The sequence below is a fragment of the Falco biarmicus genome, chromosome 11, assembly GCF_023638135.1.
Source record: "Falco biarmicus isolate bFalBia1 chromosome 11, bFalBia1.pri, whole genome shotgun sequence".
Lineage (NCBI taxonomy): Eukaryota > Metazoa > Chordata > Aves > Falconiformes > Falconidae > Falco > Falco biarmicus.
Window position 1 is genome coordinate 9,888,402 of NC_079298.1, and position 12,986 is coordinate 9,901,387.

Below are 12,986 nucleotides of genomic sequence, written 5' to 3' on the forward strand. Positions count from 1 at the left end.
TCTTCATACGTACACAAAACTATGAGAATAACGCAGGCAAATCAGACTGACTCAATCCCTGACAAGACCCTTCTAAAAAGCACTGGCCCTGTTCTTTAGGGCTAATCACTGATATCAAAGTCCCTGGATTTTCATAAGCAATGTTATTCTAGAATGGTGACGTAAGCAGGTATAAAATACAGTTTGTGAACTCTCCCCCTGTAAGATCTTATACAAACATACTATGGACATGACACTGGGGAAAGAAAAACAAGTGGACAATCAGTAGCAACAAAACTGGCATGCTTACAAGAGTGGCCGGTTTGGAGAAGAAGTAAGGAAAATGCTTTTATCTCTCCAATTGTACAGGACTACACTGCTATGTATACACGCTGCTACAAACCTTGCAACTTTATTCTTATTATCTTTAGTTTTAACTTGCATTAAAGCAATATAGACAATTTAGAAAATACAAAATCATAAATAAAATCATAAGCAGGTAAAAAGAGGGATGTTGAAGATAAAAAGCATTACTAATAAAAATAATATCAAGGAATATAAATCACTACTAAAAGTTATCACAGTTTTCTCTCCTCAACATCCCTACTCTTTGAAAACTGACGAAGATAAAATTTTAGTAAGACAGTTTCCCTAGTTTTAGGTAATGAATACACATATTTTCAAATGAAGAATCAATTTCCTGTAGACTTACATTTGCAGAATGCAGTCACGTGCTACATCTAATCTAATCAAACTGCAAGCTGCTACTGAAACTACTCCATCTACTTGCTGCTTGTTGCACCTCCTTGACATCTGATTTTTTACAAAGCCACTGGTGATCCAATAGTAAGCTAATTTTGTTTCATTGAACATGTTTTTTGTCTCATTCAACAATCATGTGACTACAGAGGAATCAGCTCATCCCACAGAGACAGGCAGCAGAAGCACATGGGAGTAGCTGACTTGTAGTCAGAACTGGTAAGGTGCGACCTGAATCTGTGTGCTCAGTCTTGGGTTTACTTCACAAAAAGCACTTGTGGTGAACCAAACAGCATAAGCAGGATACACTTCCCTCCAAAATCTTAAGTAATGTCAGCTTTGTTCTAGCCTGCCATATATACACATCTCTGCTGTTCTGATGTTTTTGAATGCTTACAGTTTTATTCTCCCCGATATGTGGGGTCAAGTTTCACAAAACAAACAGAAAAGCTTGAGTTCTCACCAGTAACACTGCTAACACTTTACGAAAGCAAGGTCCCATCTTGACTTCACCTTGAAACAGCAGTACCCTCAGATCACACACCTTCCTTTACTTCCTACGTAATTGGATATAAATACTGGACTCCATCAGTAGATTCAGCAAAACCAGCAGCACTGCTATAGCATTTGCAAGACAGTACAATGCCACAATACAATGTTCACTGTACTTCTGCCAGGAGTATTAATATGACACAGAGAATCAATGATAATCATAGTGTTTCTCAGCCTTCAAAATAAATCATCTACATCTGCACTGTCTTCTTCCAAGTTCAACAGATTAGCAGTCTCAAAGAAGGTATCCAAGAGATCTTGAAGCATCTCGGCACACCTATACCCTACACCATTATCTCCAAAACCCAAGTATTCTGTAACTAAAAACCAGCTCGTCCAATGCTCTCTACACTTACACAAATAATAGCTCATGTTTTAAAAACCATAAACAGTTAAAGAAAACAGCACTCAGCTAGCTGGGAAACACACACCACAAAATTACCAAATCTTGTTTCCTCAGAGGGAAAAACCGTGGGTTGGATGGAAGTATGCTGCAGGTTACACTCAGCTCAGTCTGATAGCTGAACCATACCTTCATAAACAAATAGGAAAACTGCTAAATGCAGTGTCAAAAAAACCTCTTAGCTGCTTTAGTACAGGAAGAGACAGAATCAAAAAAGTGCTTTGCCAAGTCTTTTCATTTTTAAGAGAGAATAAATGGAATCTATAGTAATAGCAACCCTCATCAAGATTTAAAACCAGAGGAAGCTGACCTCTTCTAAACAAGCCTCCTGCTTTCTCTGTGAAGTCAATCTGCCTGTTCCATAGATACCTTGCAGAGATAAAGAAAAATCAGCACAACATGCGGAAAGTCTCCAGGGATTAGAAGCACTGTCACAGGAAAAAAGAAAGTACTGCCTGATCTGCAAAGTAGCATCTGGAGGGAGGTCAAAATTGAAGGAGAACTCTTCCCAGTAAGACATACCGATGGAGAAATACAAAATCATTAGATCTTGCTCTCTTGGTCAGCTGCCTACAGATTAAACATGCTTACACAGAGAACATTTGTACTCCAAAGTTACTTTAAAAGCCTGTACATGCAAAAGAACTCCAGAGAGACTTATCACTTGTGAAGTTCCTAAGATGCCACATAACATATCAAACACGGTGGATGACACATGAAAGGACACAACCATTGTTACAAAGTAAACTAACCACAGAAAGAATGAAACTTTTCAAAACTGAAACTGAACACCAAGAGAAGGTCAGCTCATTTTTCACAAGTGTGATGGGGGAGGGAACTATGATGAAATACACCACTACTTTATGATACTGAAATTAGCGTATTTGCTGAAAACAAAAGCAACTCCTCAGCAATAAACCCCTCATAAGGAATTGATAAATCCCTCCTCCATACCACACAAATTAACGTACAAAACCAGCATGGTACTTAAGCCAAACCCACACCACCAAAGGGTCTGTGCTAGCCTGTCTTGAACAAAGCGATTGAACTCTGACATACAAACTTGAATTTGAAATGGAATAGGAGGGGATGCAAAAAAAAAAATACACAACACTTAAGTGAATTAGAGCCTCACTAAATAAGTAGCCCTCCCCACATAGCAAGTTACATTTTTGGCATCCTGACCGAAGGTGAATGAATTATGGTATTCTCAGACATCCAACATGTGGTATGCTAGTCACAGAACTACACAAGATGAAGACTGACTATGTGAAGTATGTGATTCTTAGTATTTTTTTTACCTTCAGAATAGCTTTGTGACTCCTACAAACATTAAACATTCATCTTTGTTAAAGATTTTTAAAAAGCACATTTAAGTTAAAAATGCTTTTGATAGTTGGGTAACAGAGGAGTAATAATTTCCTACATACTGAAACCTTTTTTAATGTTATTACACCCAGTATTACTAAAAATTCTTGTTTGCAACCTATTCACAACACAAATGATGTTACTATTCAAACTGCTTTAACTGGTTTTGACAACTTGATGAATTTGAACTGTAGATTCCTATAGACTACAGAAAATTGATGCACAAAATCCATCTGATTAGGCAAAATAAACAATATTTAAGACAAAATGTACTTGCTTTTCTCTGTTCATCATCTTTGCAGTTCTGGAGTTTTTCATCAAAGAGCTAAAAGAAAGAGATACTTGTGAAAATACTGCAAAGTGTTATTTTTTCATATAAAATCAGCCAGAAACACCAAAATTTTAAAGCCAAAAGCATTTAGTAAGTACTTCAGTTACACAATGCTGGTATTATGACCCAAAGCTGGTTTTGCCCAATATTTCTTTACAGCATTTGTGATATAACAAATTTGTAACTAATCTCCCCCACATTATCCCATCCTGCAAGAGATCCAATCTCAGATCCTGTCTAGCTCCACAGTTCAGCCTGGCATGATTTTACCATGGTCGGAACAAAACCCGTGAGGTTAAGTAATAAAAGTGACACTCCTTAGAACTTTAACCGCCTTTCTTTCATTTCAGCAAAGACCTCTGGGGCATATAGAGTGCTTACCTATATGCTTACTGGCCTCAACCTTTATCGACCCATCAAGGTACCTTGTTATTGAGGTACCTGATTCAAATCACACAAGATCTGTAAGCACATTTTTTGGGAAGATACACAGTGATTTCCCAGCATTAAGTTCTATTTATGTTCTTAAAAGTGGACTATGAGATGCAGCTAAGCAAACTGAAGCAAATTCTTACTGTCCCTCCTAAAATTCACTTTTCTTTCATTATTAATTAATTCCTATACCCTCTCCCCCCCCAAGCTGGCCTGAAATAACAGTTAGAAGGTGTAAAGATTTAAATACCTTCCTTTAGCGATGTGTGCTAGATTGGTCCAGAGCAGGAGACAAAGGTAACTCCTGATCAAGCCTTTGCAGCTCAGCTTTGAATTTTGTTTGCATCTCTTTTGCCTACCTCCATTTTTGTTGGTATGCTCTTCCCCCTCTCCACCCTCCCCTGCAACTGAATTTTTGCTGAATATCCCATCCCACATGCAGTACTTGCCCATTGTATCAGGGGGGAAAAAAAAAAATCCAAACCAGCAGAACTGAAGCCATCTTAACAGCAATTTTAACATGCTGAGTCATGGGAAAAAAGTGTCCTAACCAGCAGCAAAAACTGTTTTTCTCAATAAGGTGAGTACTGAGAAATACAACCCTATCATTCCTCACCTTCCCACCTACTCTTAAAATACACATACAAAGTGTAAAAGAACCACGTTTGTACAAGATTTCTACAGAATGTTTTCATTCAAGGACAAAGTGCAGAGTGTCTATTGCTACTGCAACAGTCATGTAACTACAGTTGTGGATAGTTTCAATTACTTGACAAATTTTTCTCAAGATAAATTCTAAAATGCTATGAGCAATACAATGAAGTTTAATTTTAAAACATAATTAAATAAATAATCTGTCACTTCCATGAAACTATAAATACAAAAGAATGCTTTAGCCATTGTAAACCATTCTATGAAATCTGTTTTGAGTTACTCTAATTTTCTAATTCTATTTTAACAGTCCCACAATCCATTCTAAGAGAGAGCCATTTTCAGCTTATTTCAGCCCTGAGCTTGTAACTTCTAATTTTTAAACCTCTAGTAAAAATCTCTTTATTTCAGAAGTAGTTAGAACTTACAAAACACCCAAAGCTAGGGAGAAAAAAAATTAAATTCAATCATCAGACTTCATATATAAAAAACGGTATGGTTTCTCCAGTTCACAGTCAGCTCAGCCAGATGAGTTCTCCCTGCATCCCACATTTACCAGAACGTGCCAAGCATCAAACATGACTCCCTCCCTCCACTGAGCTTTTGTTCAATCAGACCTTGAATTCCACACTGACAAGCAGACTCCCAACACGCTAAATACACCAGTTAGTTACCATACCTTCAGTTGGTCTATCAAGATCTGTAAGTAAGCATCAGCCTCAGTAAGTTTCTTGTCAAAATCATGAACGCTGGGAACAAATCCTGAATCCACACCCTATATATAAATAAATTAAAAAAAAACAAAACATATAATTAGCATTTAAGAGGAGGAAGAGAAAGGATAACAAAAATATGGTTTTGCCTGCCAACTGACTGATAAAATGTTGCCTTGCCTCTCATCCTGCCATATGCAAACACAAGCACACAGCTGAACACATTTGTCTTCTATTTACGGCTAAATCAGTAACAGTAAATTGCCACATATTTTCAGTGGGGGTATAATCATCACACAGCAGAGTATTTCATTACTTACGATTGAACAAATCCCCTTAAATTACACTAATTGAAGTTTCTTTGGGAAATATAAAACAGAATTAAAGTTTTTCCTCAAGACTATCCATAATTCCATATTCTAACATTTCAGTTAAAGACAACAAACCCACACCCAACTGCATGACTGCACTCTTCACACTTCAGACAAAGACAGCTCAAATCACAACTTCTTAGCAAAGAACTGAACTAACGAGTGCTAAATCTCTTCTTAAATATAGGCCTACCTTTGAGCTAAAAAATTCAAAATTATTATTCCTGGTTGCCCTAGATCCTCTACAGTTTTAATGATATGTATTCTTCTCACTGTACTTCATTTCTTATGTTTCGTTGCACATATGACAACAAGGACAAAGTACCACTGCTGCAAGAATGATTACTTTTGCATTTTCTCTCTTGCAAATTTGTTTCTCTTAATAATGTAAGGCTCAAAGCACACTTGTGCATGTAACATAATCCCAACCTTTAAACTGATAAACCATGTATTTAAAGACCTGAACAAACTCCCACTGGGTTACCACATCTTTAACTACAGGAAAGAAAAGACAGGATTCTTGAAATTGATTACTTCTGACTTCACACACATATGCTATGTAAACACATTTAAGGTTTATTTACATAACACCTTGAAAGCAAAGGGAACTGCAAAACAAATACTGAGGCACTCCCTGCTTAGAAAAAATAAAAATTGCACAATGCAAGTTAAACATATAGGAAGAAAAAAAAACCCATTAAGGATAAAGGAGCAAACATCAGTTATAACAGAAACATAATCCTGAGAACATCACAGAAGTGACAACACTTTTCTACTAGCCTAAATACTTTTAACTGTATTTACACTGATCTAAAGTATGGCATCTTCACTTCAAACTCTTAGGAAACTATCAGCTGTGCTGTTTTGGCTGCTAAGAATCTCAAGAGTCTGAATGTGTAAAAATTAGCTAGTGATTAAAAAACATTTTGTATGGGAGAAGACAGGCAATCCATATATTTGCAAGATTCCATATTAGCATAATGTTTTCTTTGACATTGTGTGCTCTGTAAATGCAGGGAAGTTTATTTTATTTTTGTATAATGTGCCATCATATTAAGAGCTTTACTGATGGCTCTTCAGAGGCATGAAGGTTTGTGTGCAGTAGAGGAATGACTTGCTCTTATGCCTGACAAGCTGTGTGCACAGTATCACGCATACCAAAAAACATACAGCCATCTACTGACTGTAGACGACGCTATTCTTTATTCATTTGCCAAATCTTAAACTGTGCTACAGACTAACACCCAGATTTTGACAACTTCTATGTGAGTAAATCTATCCATACAGATTAGTTGGTAAACCAACATAAAAAAAAGGTACTTCACCCTGTATTAGCCAGTCCACACTGCACAAATTTAGAAACAGTGTTTTGAAACGAGGAGGGAGAAGGGAAGCAAGCAACCATTCTGACTATGCCAAGAAGTTACCAAAAGAACAAAGAACACCCAGCGTAACAAGTTACCAAAAAGAAACTAATAGGCAGAAAGTGGAATCCTCTCAACCAAGAAACTTTTGACAGTCCCTCAAACTACTCAAGTTCAAATTACACCGAAACTGTATGAAATTAGTATTATATTTCCTTGTTGAAAACAGAATTCTCTGTACAGCTAGCAGCCAACACATTTGTTTCAGCAAATGGTCTAGCGTGCTCAGTTAAAAAATTCTGGAGGTCAGGTTTCATATACCAAAACTGCATGAACTATACATAAAATTTCTGCTGAAGATACCACACACAGAAATATAGTTTATGGTGCAAGTTATCTGTATGCTGCATCAAAATGCTGATTTTTATTTCAGTCATCAGTCTATGACTACTAATATGTAAGACTGGTATTTTTAGTGATGAGCTAAAGATAAAATGCCATTTTTAAATTTCAGCCTCTTAGCACTAAAGGAAAAGCTGATTAAAACATGTAGTGTTACAACTGAGCAGACAGGCATAACAAACACAGAGTGAGAATTGTGGCCTAAGAAGTTTTATTAGAAAGTTAAAACTTCAATCCATGTAAAGAGAAAACCGTAAGACTAAGTATAGCGTCAAGCTGACATAGCACAGAGTTGAAACATGAAAATAATTTTGGAAAGCACAGGTACTTAAGGCTGTAGCACTTCACCAGATTGCTCCTGGTTTGTATAAAGACAGTTTAATAACCTACTGAGCAAATTTACTAGCCTGTGTTATATGAGATTACGTTAAGGACTGTAAATGCTCACATAAGTTTCAGATTGAAACTCAAAAGATAATGGAAAGTTAAAAATACCAAGACTAGAATTAGCACAGAAAAAGCCACTGTATAAACAGCAACAAAATCAATCAATATTTCAAACCCAGCAGTAATTTAGAAAGACCAGATATAAGAAGGGCAGATTTGTGTAACAAATCCTTATTAATTAATTATCTGGTCACTCAAACACACAGTAGGAGAAAAAAGGGGACCCCACCTCTTTCTTCCCTCCCCTGCCACTTAGCAGAAGCTTCAAAAGAAACAGGTGAGCAGAGTCAATAGAATGGCATTTAACAGTTTGTTAAACATTTAAGTTAGTAAACTGCACATCTCAACTAGCAAGCAGGTTTCCACGAGAAACTTGTATGATATGCTGCTCACGCCTTCATAAACTGACAGGTTGCCTGTAGATACCTCCATCCTTGGATGGCAGAGTTCAAAACTCAACTAGATTTCACTCTAGACAACCTGATCTAACGTAGAAGTTGGTCTCACAGTGAGAAGGGGTTGGGACCAGGTGACTTCCAGAGGTCTTCTCCAGCTGAAATTATGCTGTGAATCTGAAAATATGTATCTTCAAATTACAAAAAAGACTAGGAATCCAGACTATTTTAGATCTTCAGTAATACACTATTTCTTACTGTCAACACCAATCCAGAGTAACATAACCTGTTTTTCCACTGAATAAATAGATCTATCAGTAAGTAAACTATTTCCCTCAAGTAACGACTACTCCGTGTTCATGCAGGTTTTAAGGAACTAGCAGTTATACTACCAGATGAAATAGCTGCAGAAGCAAGTAATTTATATAACTTCTAGTCTGTCCACCACTTCCCAAAACAATACATTTGTTATCTGACTCCTCCACACAAAGAAACCTCTATCAACAACAACTCTAGAGAAAGAGAAAAGGGCAACATAGCATTCTTTCCCTCATCTCTTGTCACCACCCACAACTACTGGGATGTCCCCTTCAGAATCTACCAAAGGTTTAAAGGCTAGACTCTACAGGGCACATGCCAATCCTAGTATTTGTAGGTAGAAAGGAGAAAACAGGGTCCACTGACCTACCCAATTAGCAGTCTCCCAGTGTGATCTGCATGATATCCAGTAACTTGGAGCAAGCAGACAGGATGGTTATCCTGGGAAACTGTTTATATGCTGGTCTGGGGTTGAGTAAAGAACTCTTTTGCTAGGAATCCTGCAAAATTATTCTTTTCAGATACAACCCTTTTTTTGGAAGGGGTGAACAGGAGGGCAACAACAACATATAAACCAGTTTAAAAAATGTATTAGGAGCCTTATCTCCATTACAGAACTGCTAGCACTAAGGGAATTTATGTGTTGTTTCCTTGTCCTCCAAATGAGAAGTCATGCACATCACTAATGCATTTATATGCAAAACTTGTCCACACTAAGAAGTAATTTCAGCCTAATTTAAACCAGTTCTTTCAAACTAGGATGGGACAAAAAGACTGCATCATCCTTAGAAGAGTCATACCAGAAAAATTCAAAAATTCAAACTTATTTCTCAAAAAAAAGCATTACAATAATGACCTCTGTGGAAAAAGAACAGTAACAAAGGCACGGAAACAAAGAAATAGACAGAGGCAACAGCAAAGACTTGATGAGCTGTCCTTGTAGATTAGCTTTACTGGTGAAGGAAAAGAGAAAGCTGCATAGACCAGACTTTCTTACCTTTTTGAAGATACTTATGCTATATTCTTCATCTCATTAGGATTCCAAATCCAACAACAAAAAACCCCCACCTTGTGGTAATTAAAGCAGTGAATAAGAACGCTTTCCCTCCATACGCAATACCTCAACAGAAACATATCCCCTGCCTACAGCATATTTGATTTTGTAGAGTGGGACAATGCCTATAAGAACCACCACACAGAAAACTGAAGAAAAATGCCAAATCAACTAGTAAGACACTAAACAATGACACTTTCTTATCTTTTTATTTGTGGCAAAGATGTATATTTTTTTTTGTCTGCTAGACTTTTAAGCAATATTTAAAGCTTAGAATGTAAATGTCTCAAAATGAGTTTAAAAACAGATGTATGAGTTCTGGAAGGCATATGAGCCTTCCAGACAGTCAGAATATTGCAGTTCCTTAAAAAATATAATTAAAAAAATGATTTTAAAAAAAAAGTAATTTTGCTTTGCACAGCACAAAATACTTAGCAAAGACCGTGTAGCTATAGAACTAGGAAAATAGGAGGAGTTAAAAAATACCTAAGTATTTACATACTGATGTAAAATCCTGTCAAAACATATGTTAGAATTCTGAAACCTCACAAACACTAAGTATATCCTGGAGTCCCATCCCTTTACCTATGTAATTTTTTTATGTCAACGTGCTTGTTCATTATCATAATTTGCTAGCAAACTCTGAAAAAGGACAGCACGCCTGTTAACTCCATGCCCTTCCACCAGCACTTGAAACACATCCATATTGATATAGTCTTAATCAAAAAGAATGTGTTCTTAGTTTTATGCAGCATTGGAAAGCCAGCGAGTAACAATATAATATAATCAAGAGAAACATACAAGAATAAGAGATAGAATGAAACTTTGCTTGCACCTTTAGAAATGTTATCAAAAATGCTGGTTAACATGACACCAAACAAACCACTACTAGCAACACGGTTCCACACTTTACACCAGCATAAGTGAAAAAGAAACAAATCAGTTCCCCTGTTTATTGTCACCCTTACTCTGCTCTTTCGAGTCAGCATAAACATTTACCTTGCCATAAAATCAGCTCAATGTGGAAACTAATCCAGGTTAAAACTAAACTCGGAAAGGGAGGGCAGCAGGAAAAGTAGTTTTTAATCTGGGCCAGTTCCGAATCTGGTTCCAAGTTCAGCTATTCTTGCTGCACTGCCTATTCCCTTTTCCTAGGAGAAGCAAGACAGGACTGCTTCAGGCAGCAGTATCAACTCTATTGGTGAAGCCACGGTATAACTCTTCAATATTTAAGCCACCATTGTCACTCTTCACAGCAACCATCCCAGATACGCTTCTTAAAATGCAGTTTTCTTATCCTTCTATTACCCAATTATGAAGCAAACATCTTGTTTAAATTACGGAGGTTTCAAGCTACAGAGCCATTCATATTTTATTTTAATTCCTTTCACTTTTATGTGGTAAGAAACAGCCCACCTTTGCATTGACAGCAATTTCAGTTCCTTTGTCTCCACACTGGGTCCACTTAGAGGCTGAAATAGCTTGGGGCATCACCTTAAGGTTTTTCCTAAGTTTGGGCAGAAAAACCTCTGTAGCCTGCAAGTATTTAAAGACTCTCATGTGGATTATCACTGTCCTATCTACTCAAGAAGCATAAAAGACATCTGATTTGTAGAATACGCAAGTTTCAGCTTGGTATTTTTATTTTTTAAATCAAGTTGATAGTTGTCTTTTATGCAATCCTCAGCAGCCTCTCTAGTTGCCACTCTAAGACACTTACCAAGGTGCTCTAGCAGCACTAGAGCAACAGGAAGGGAAAGTACATTTCAAGACACCGGATTTAAGGAAAGAATGAGTGTGAAAGCTTTAGCTAACAGGAGGGGGGGGGGGGGGCAAAAAAAAACCAAAAAGCAAAGCCCATCCCTCCGTCTCAGGGTGAGCATGACTCCTACAGATGGGATCCTAAACACTACCAGAATACAGGCACACATTCAGCCATTTCAAATTTTAAAATTCAGTCAGTGTTTTACTGAACTCCTGTAAGGCATGAGAAGAGTATAGTTACTGGTGGTTTTACAGTAGATTCATATTTTAACAGTGATCATGCACTTATTCAGATCAAAGAAGAAAGTTACGGTGGTTCTAAAAGACATTAATTATCTTCAAGGGGTTTTCACATTTCAGAGCCAAAAAGTAGATGTAGCACTAAGATGCCACCTAAGACAGAGGAGGAAAGCAGGACATTTACACTAAACAAGAATACCAGGAGCACTTCCTGTCTGAATGGGATTGCTGGTTGACGTAAGATCCTGCTGAGGAACAAAAGAAAATTTGAGATTACTTACCACCCTCCTATCTCTGCCCAGACAAACAAGAAATCTAAGTCACCATATACCTTCACCCCATACACACCCTTCCCTTTATCTCTTGCAGGCATGAGACAACTGACATGAGGCCACTGCAAAGCCACTGACTTGGTAATGCCACAACAATACATCTTGGGAGGGGCAAGTGGGAAAACACTGGTGGATTCAGAAAGGTACTTCCAATAAAACCCTCTGAAAATCCACCCCTTAAAGTTTAAAAATCTTGAAAGAGAAGCTGTTTCCGGTTTGTATCCTCTGGAGAAGGCAGGTACCATCAGTGTGGCTGTCTGAGAAGCTTAAATAGGTGAAGATTGGAGAAATGTATTTCTGTGGCTCCCACTTGAACTATGAAGATGTTCAGAATTAAAAAAACACTAACAAAAAAAATACTATCGCACCATCTACTGTTCAAGTTTTCAACAAAGCTACACTAGAACTATGTGTATTTTTAGTAATAACTTTAACATAGAACATATAAAACCACAGCAAGTAGAACAAAAGACTTCAGTTTCAAAATTTCAACATTCAGAAAAATTAAATTGCAAGTGTATCTGAAACATTTCCTCCCTATTGTTTTTTCACTTGGATACAACATTACTAACTGTCAGCCCTCTGGACAGCTACTGTCCCTTTACTCATTCTGTATATTTATGACTCAGTTGTTCCTCAGTTCCTTGCCTGTAGCTCATTCTTGCAAGTTTAGGTTTGTTGCAGGGCAGGGGAAAGCGTGTTTAACTCTTTTTAAGTGTTTCAACAACACTTCCATTTTAAGGACTGAAGGACAACACAGTAAAACATTTAGGCAAAATCAAAATTAGCAAGCCTAATCAGACTACAGAACACCCAGACATCACTTCACCTCTCCACCACCTGGCGTTAATCCCTTATCCCTTCTGATTTGGTTCACACAGCACACAGACCACCCAGGCTTCAGTACACCTTCCCGTGTCTAACGGACACCTGTGCTTGACACTGGGGAGAAAACTTAATCAAAGCCCGTCTTTCCAAACGGGAACACTCCGGCACCTGAATGGGCAGATTGAAAGCAGCATAAAAACCTGAAAAAAAAGACTCTGAAAAGACATTTTGGACAAAAACAGATGCATGTTTATGTGCCAGATAACCATGTTTCTGTCTATGA

The 12,986-nt window shown here is 37.4% G+C and overlaps 1 protein-coding gene across 3 annotated transcripts in view; it reads right to left on the minus strand.

The window, feature by feature from the left end:
• OSBPL9 (oxysterol binding protein like 9) overlaps positions 1–12,986 on the minus strand; it is a 63,894-nt gene that overhangs the window by 21,931 nt on the left and 28,977 nt on the right. For all 3 annotated transcript variants that reach the window (XM_056355743.1, XM_056355742.1, XM_056355744.1), the window contains 2 exons: positions 5,155–5,250; positions 3,339–3,386 (listed from right to left, as the gene is read on the minus strand). In XM_056355743.1, coding sequence (XP_056211718.1) covers positions 3,339–3,386; positions 5,155–5,250 — 144 coding nt within the window. The remainder of the gene's footprint in view (positions 1–3,338; positions 3,387–5,154; positions 5,251–12,986) is intronic.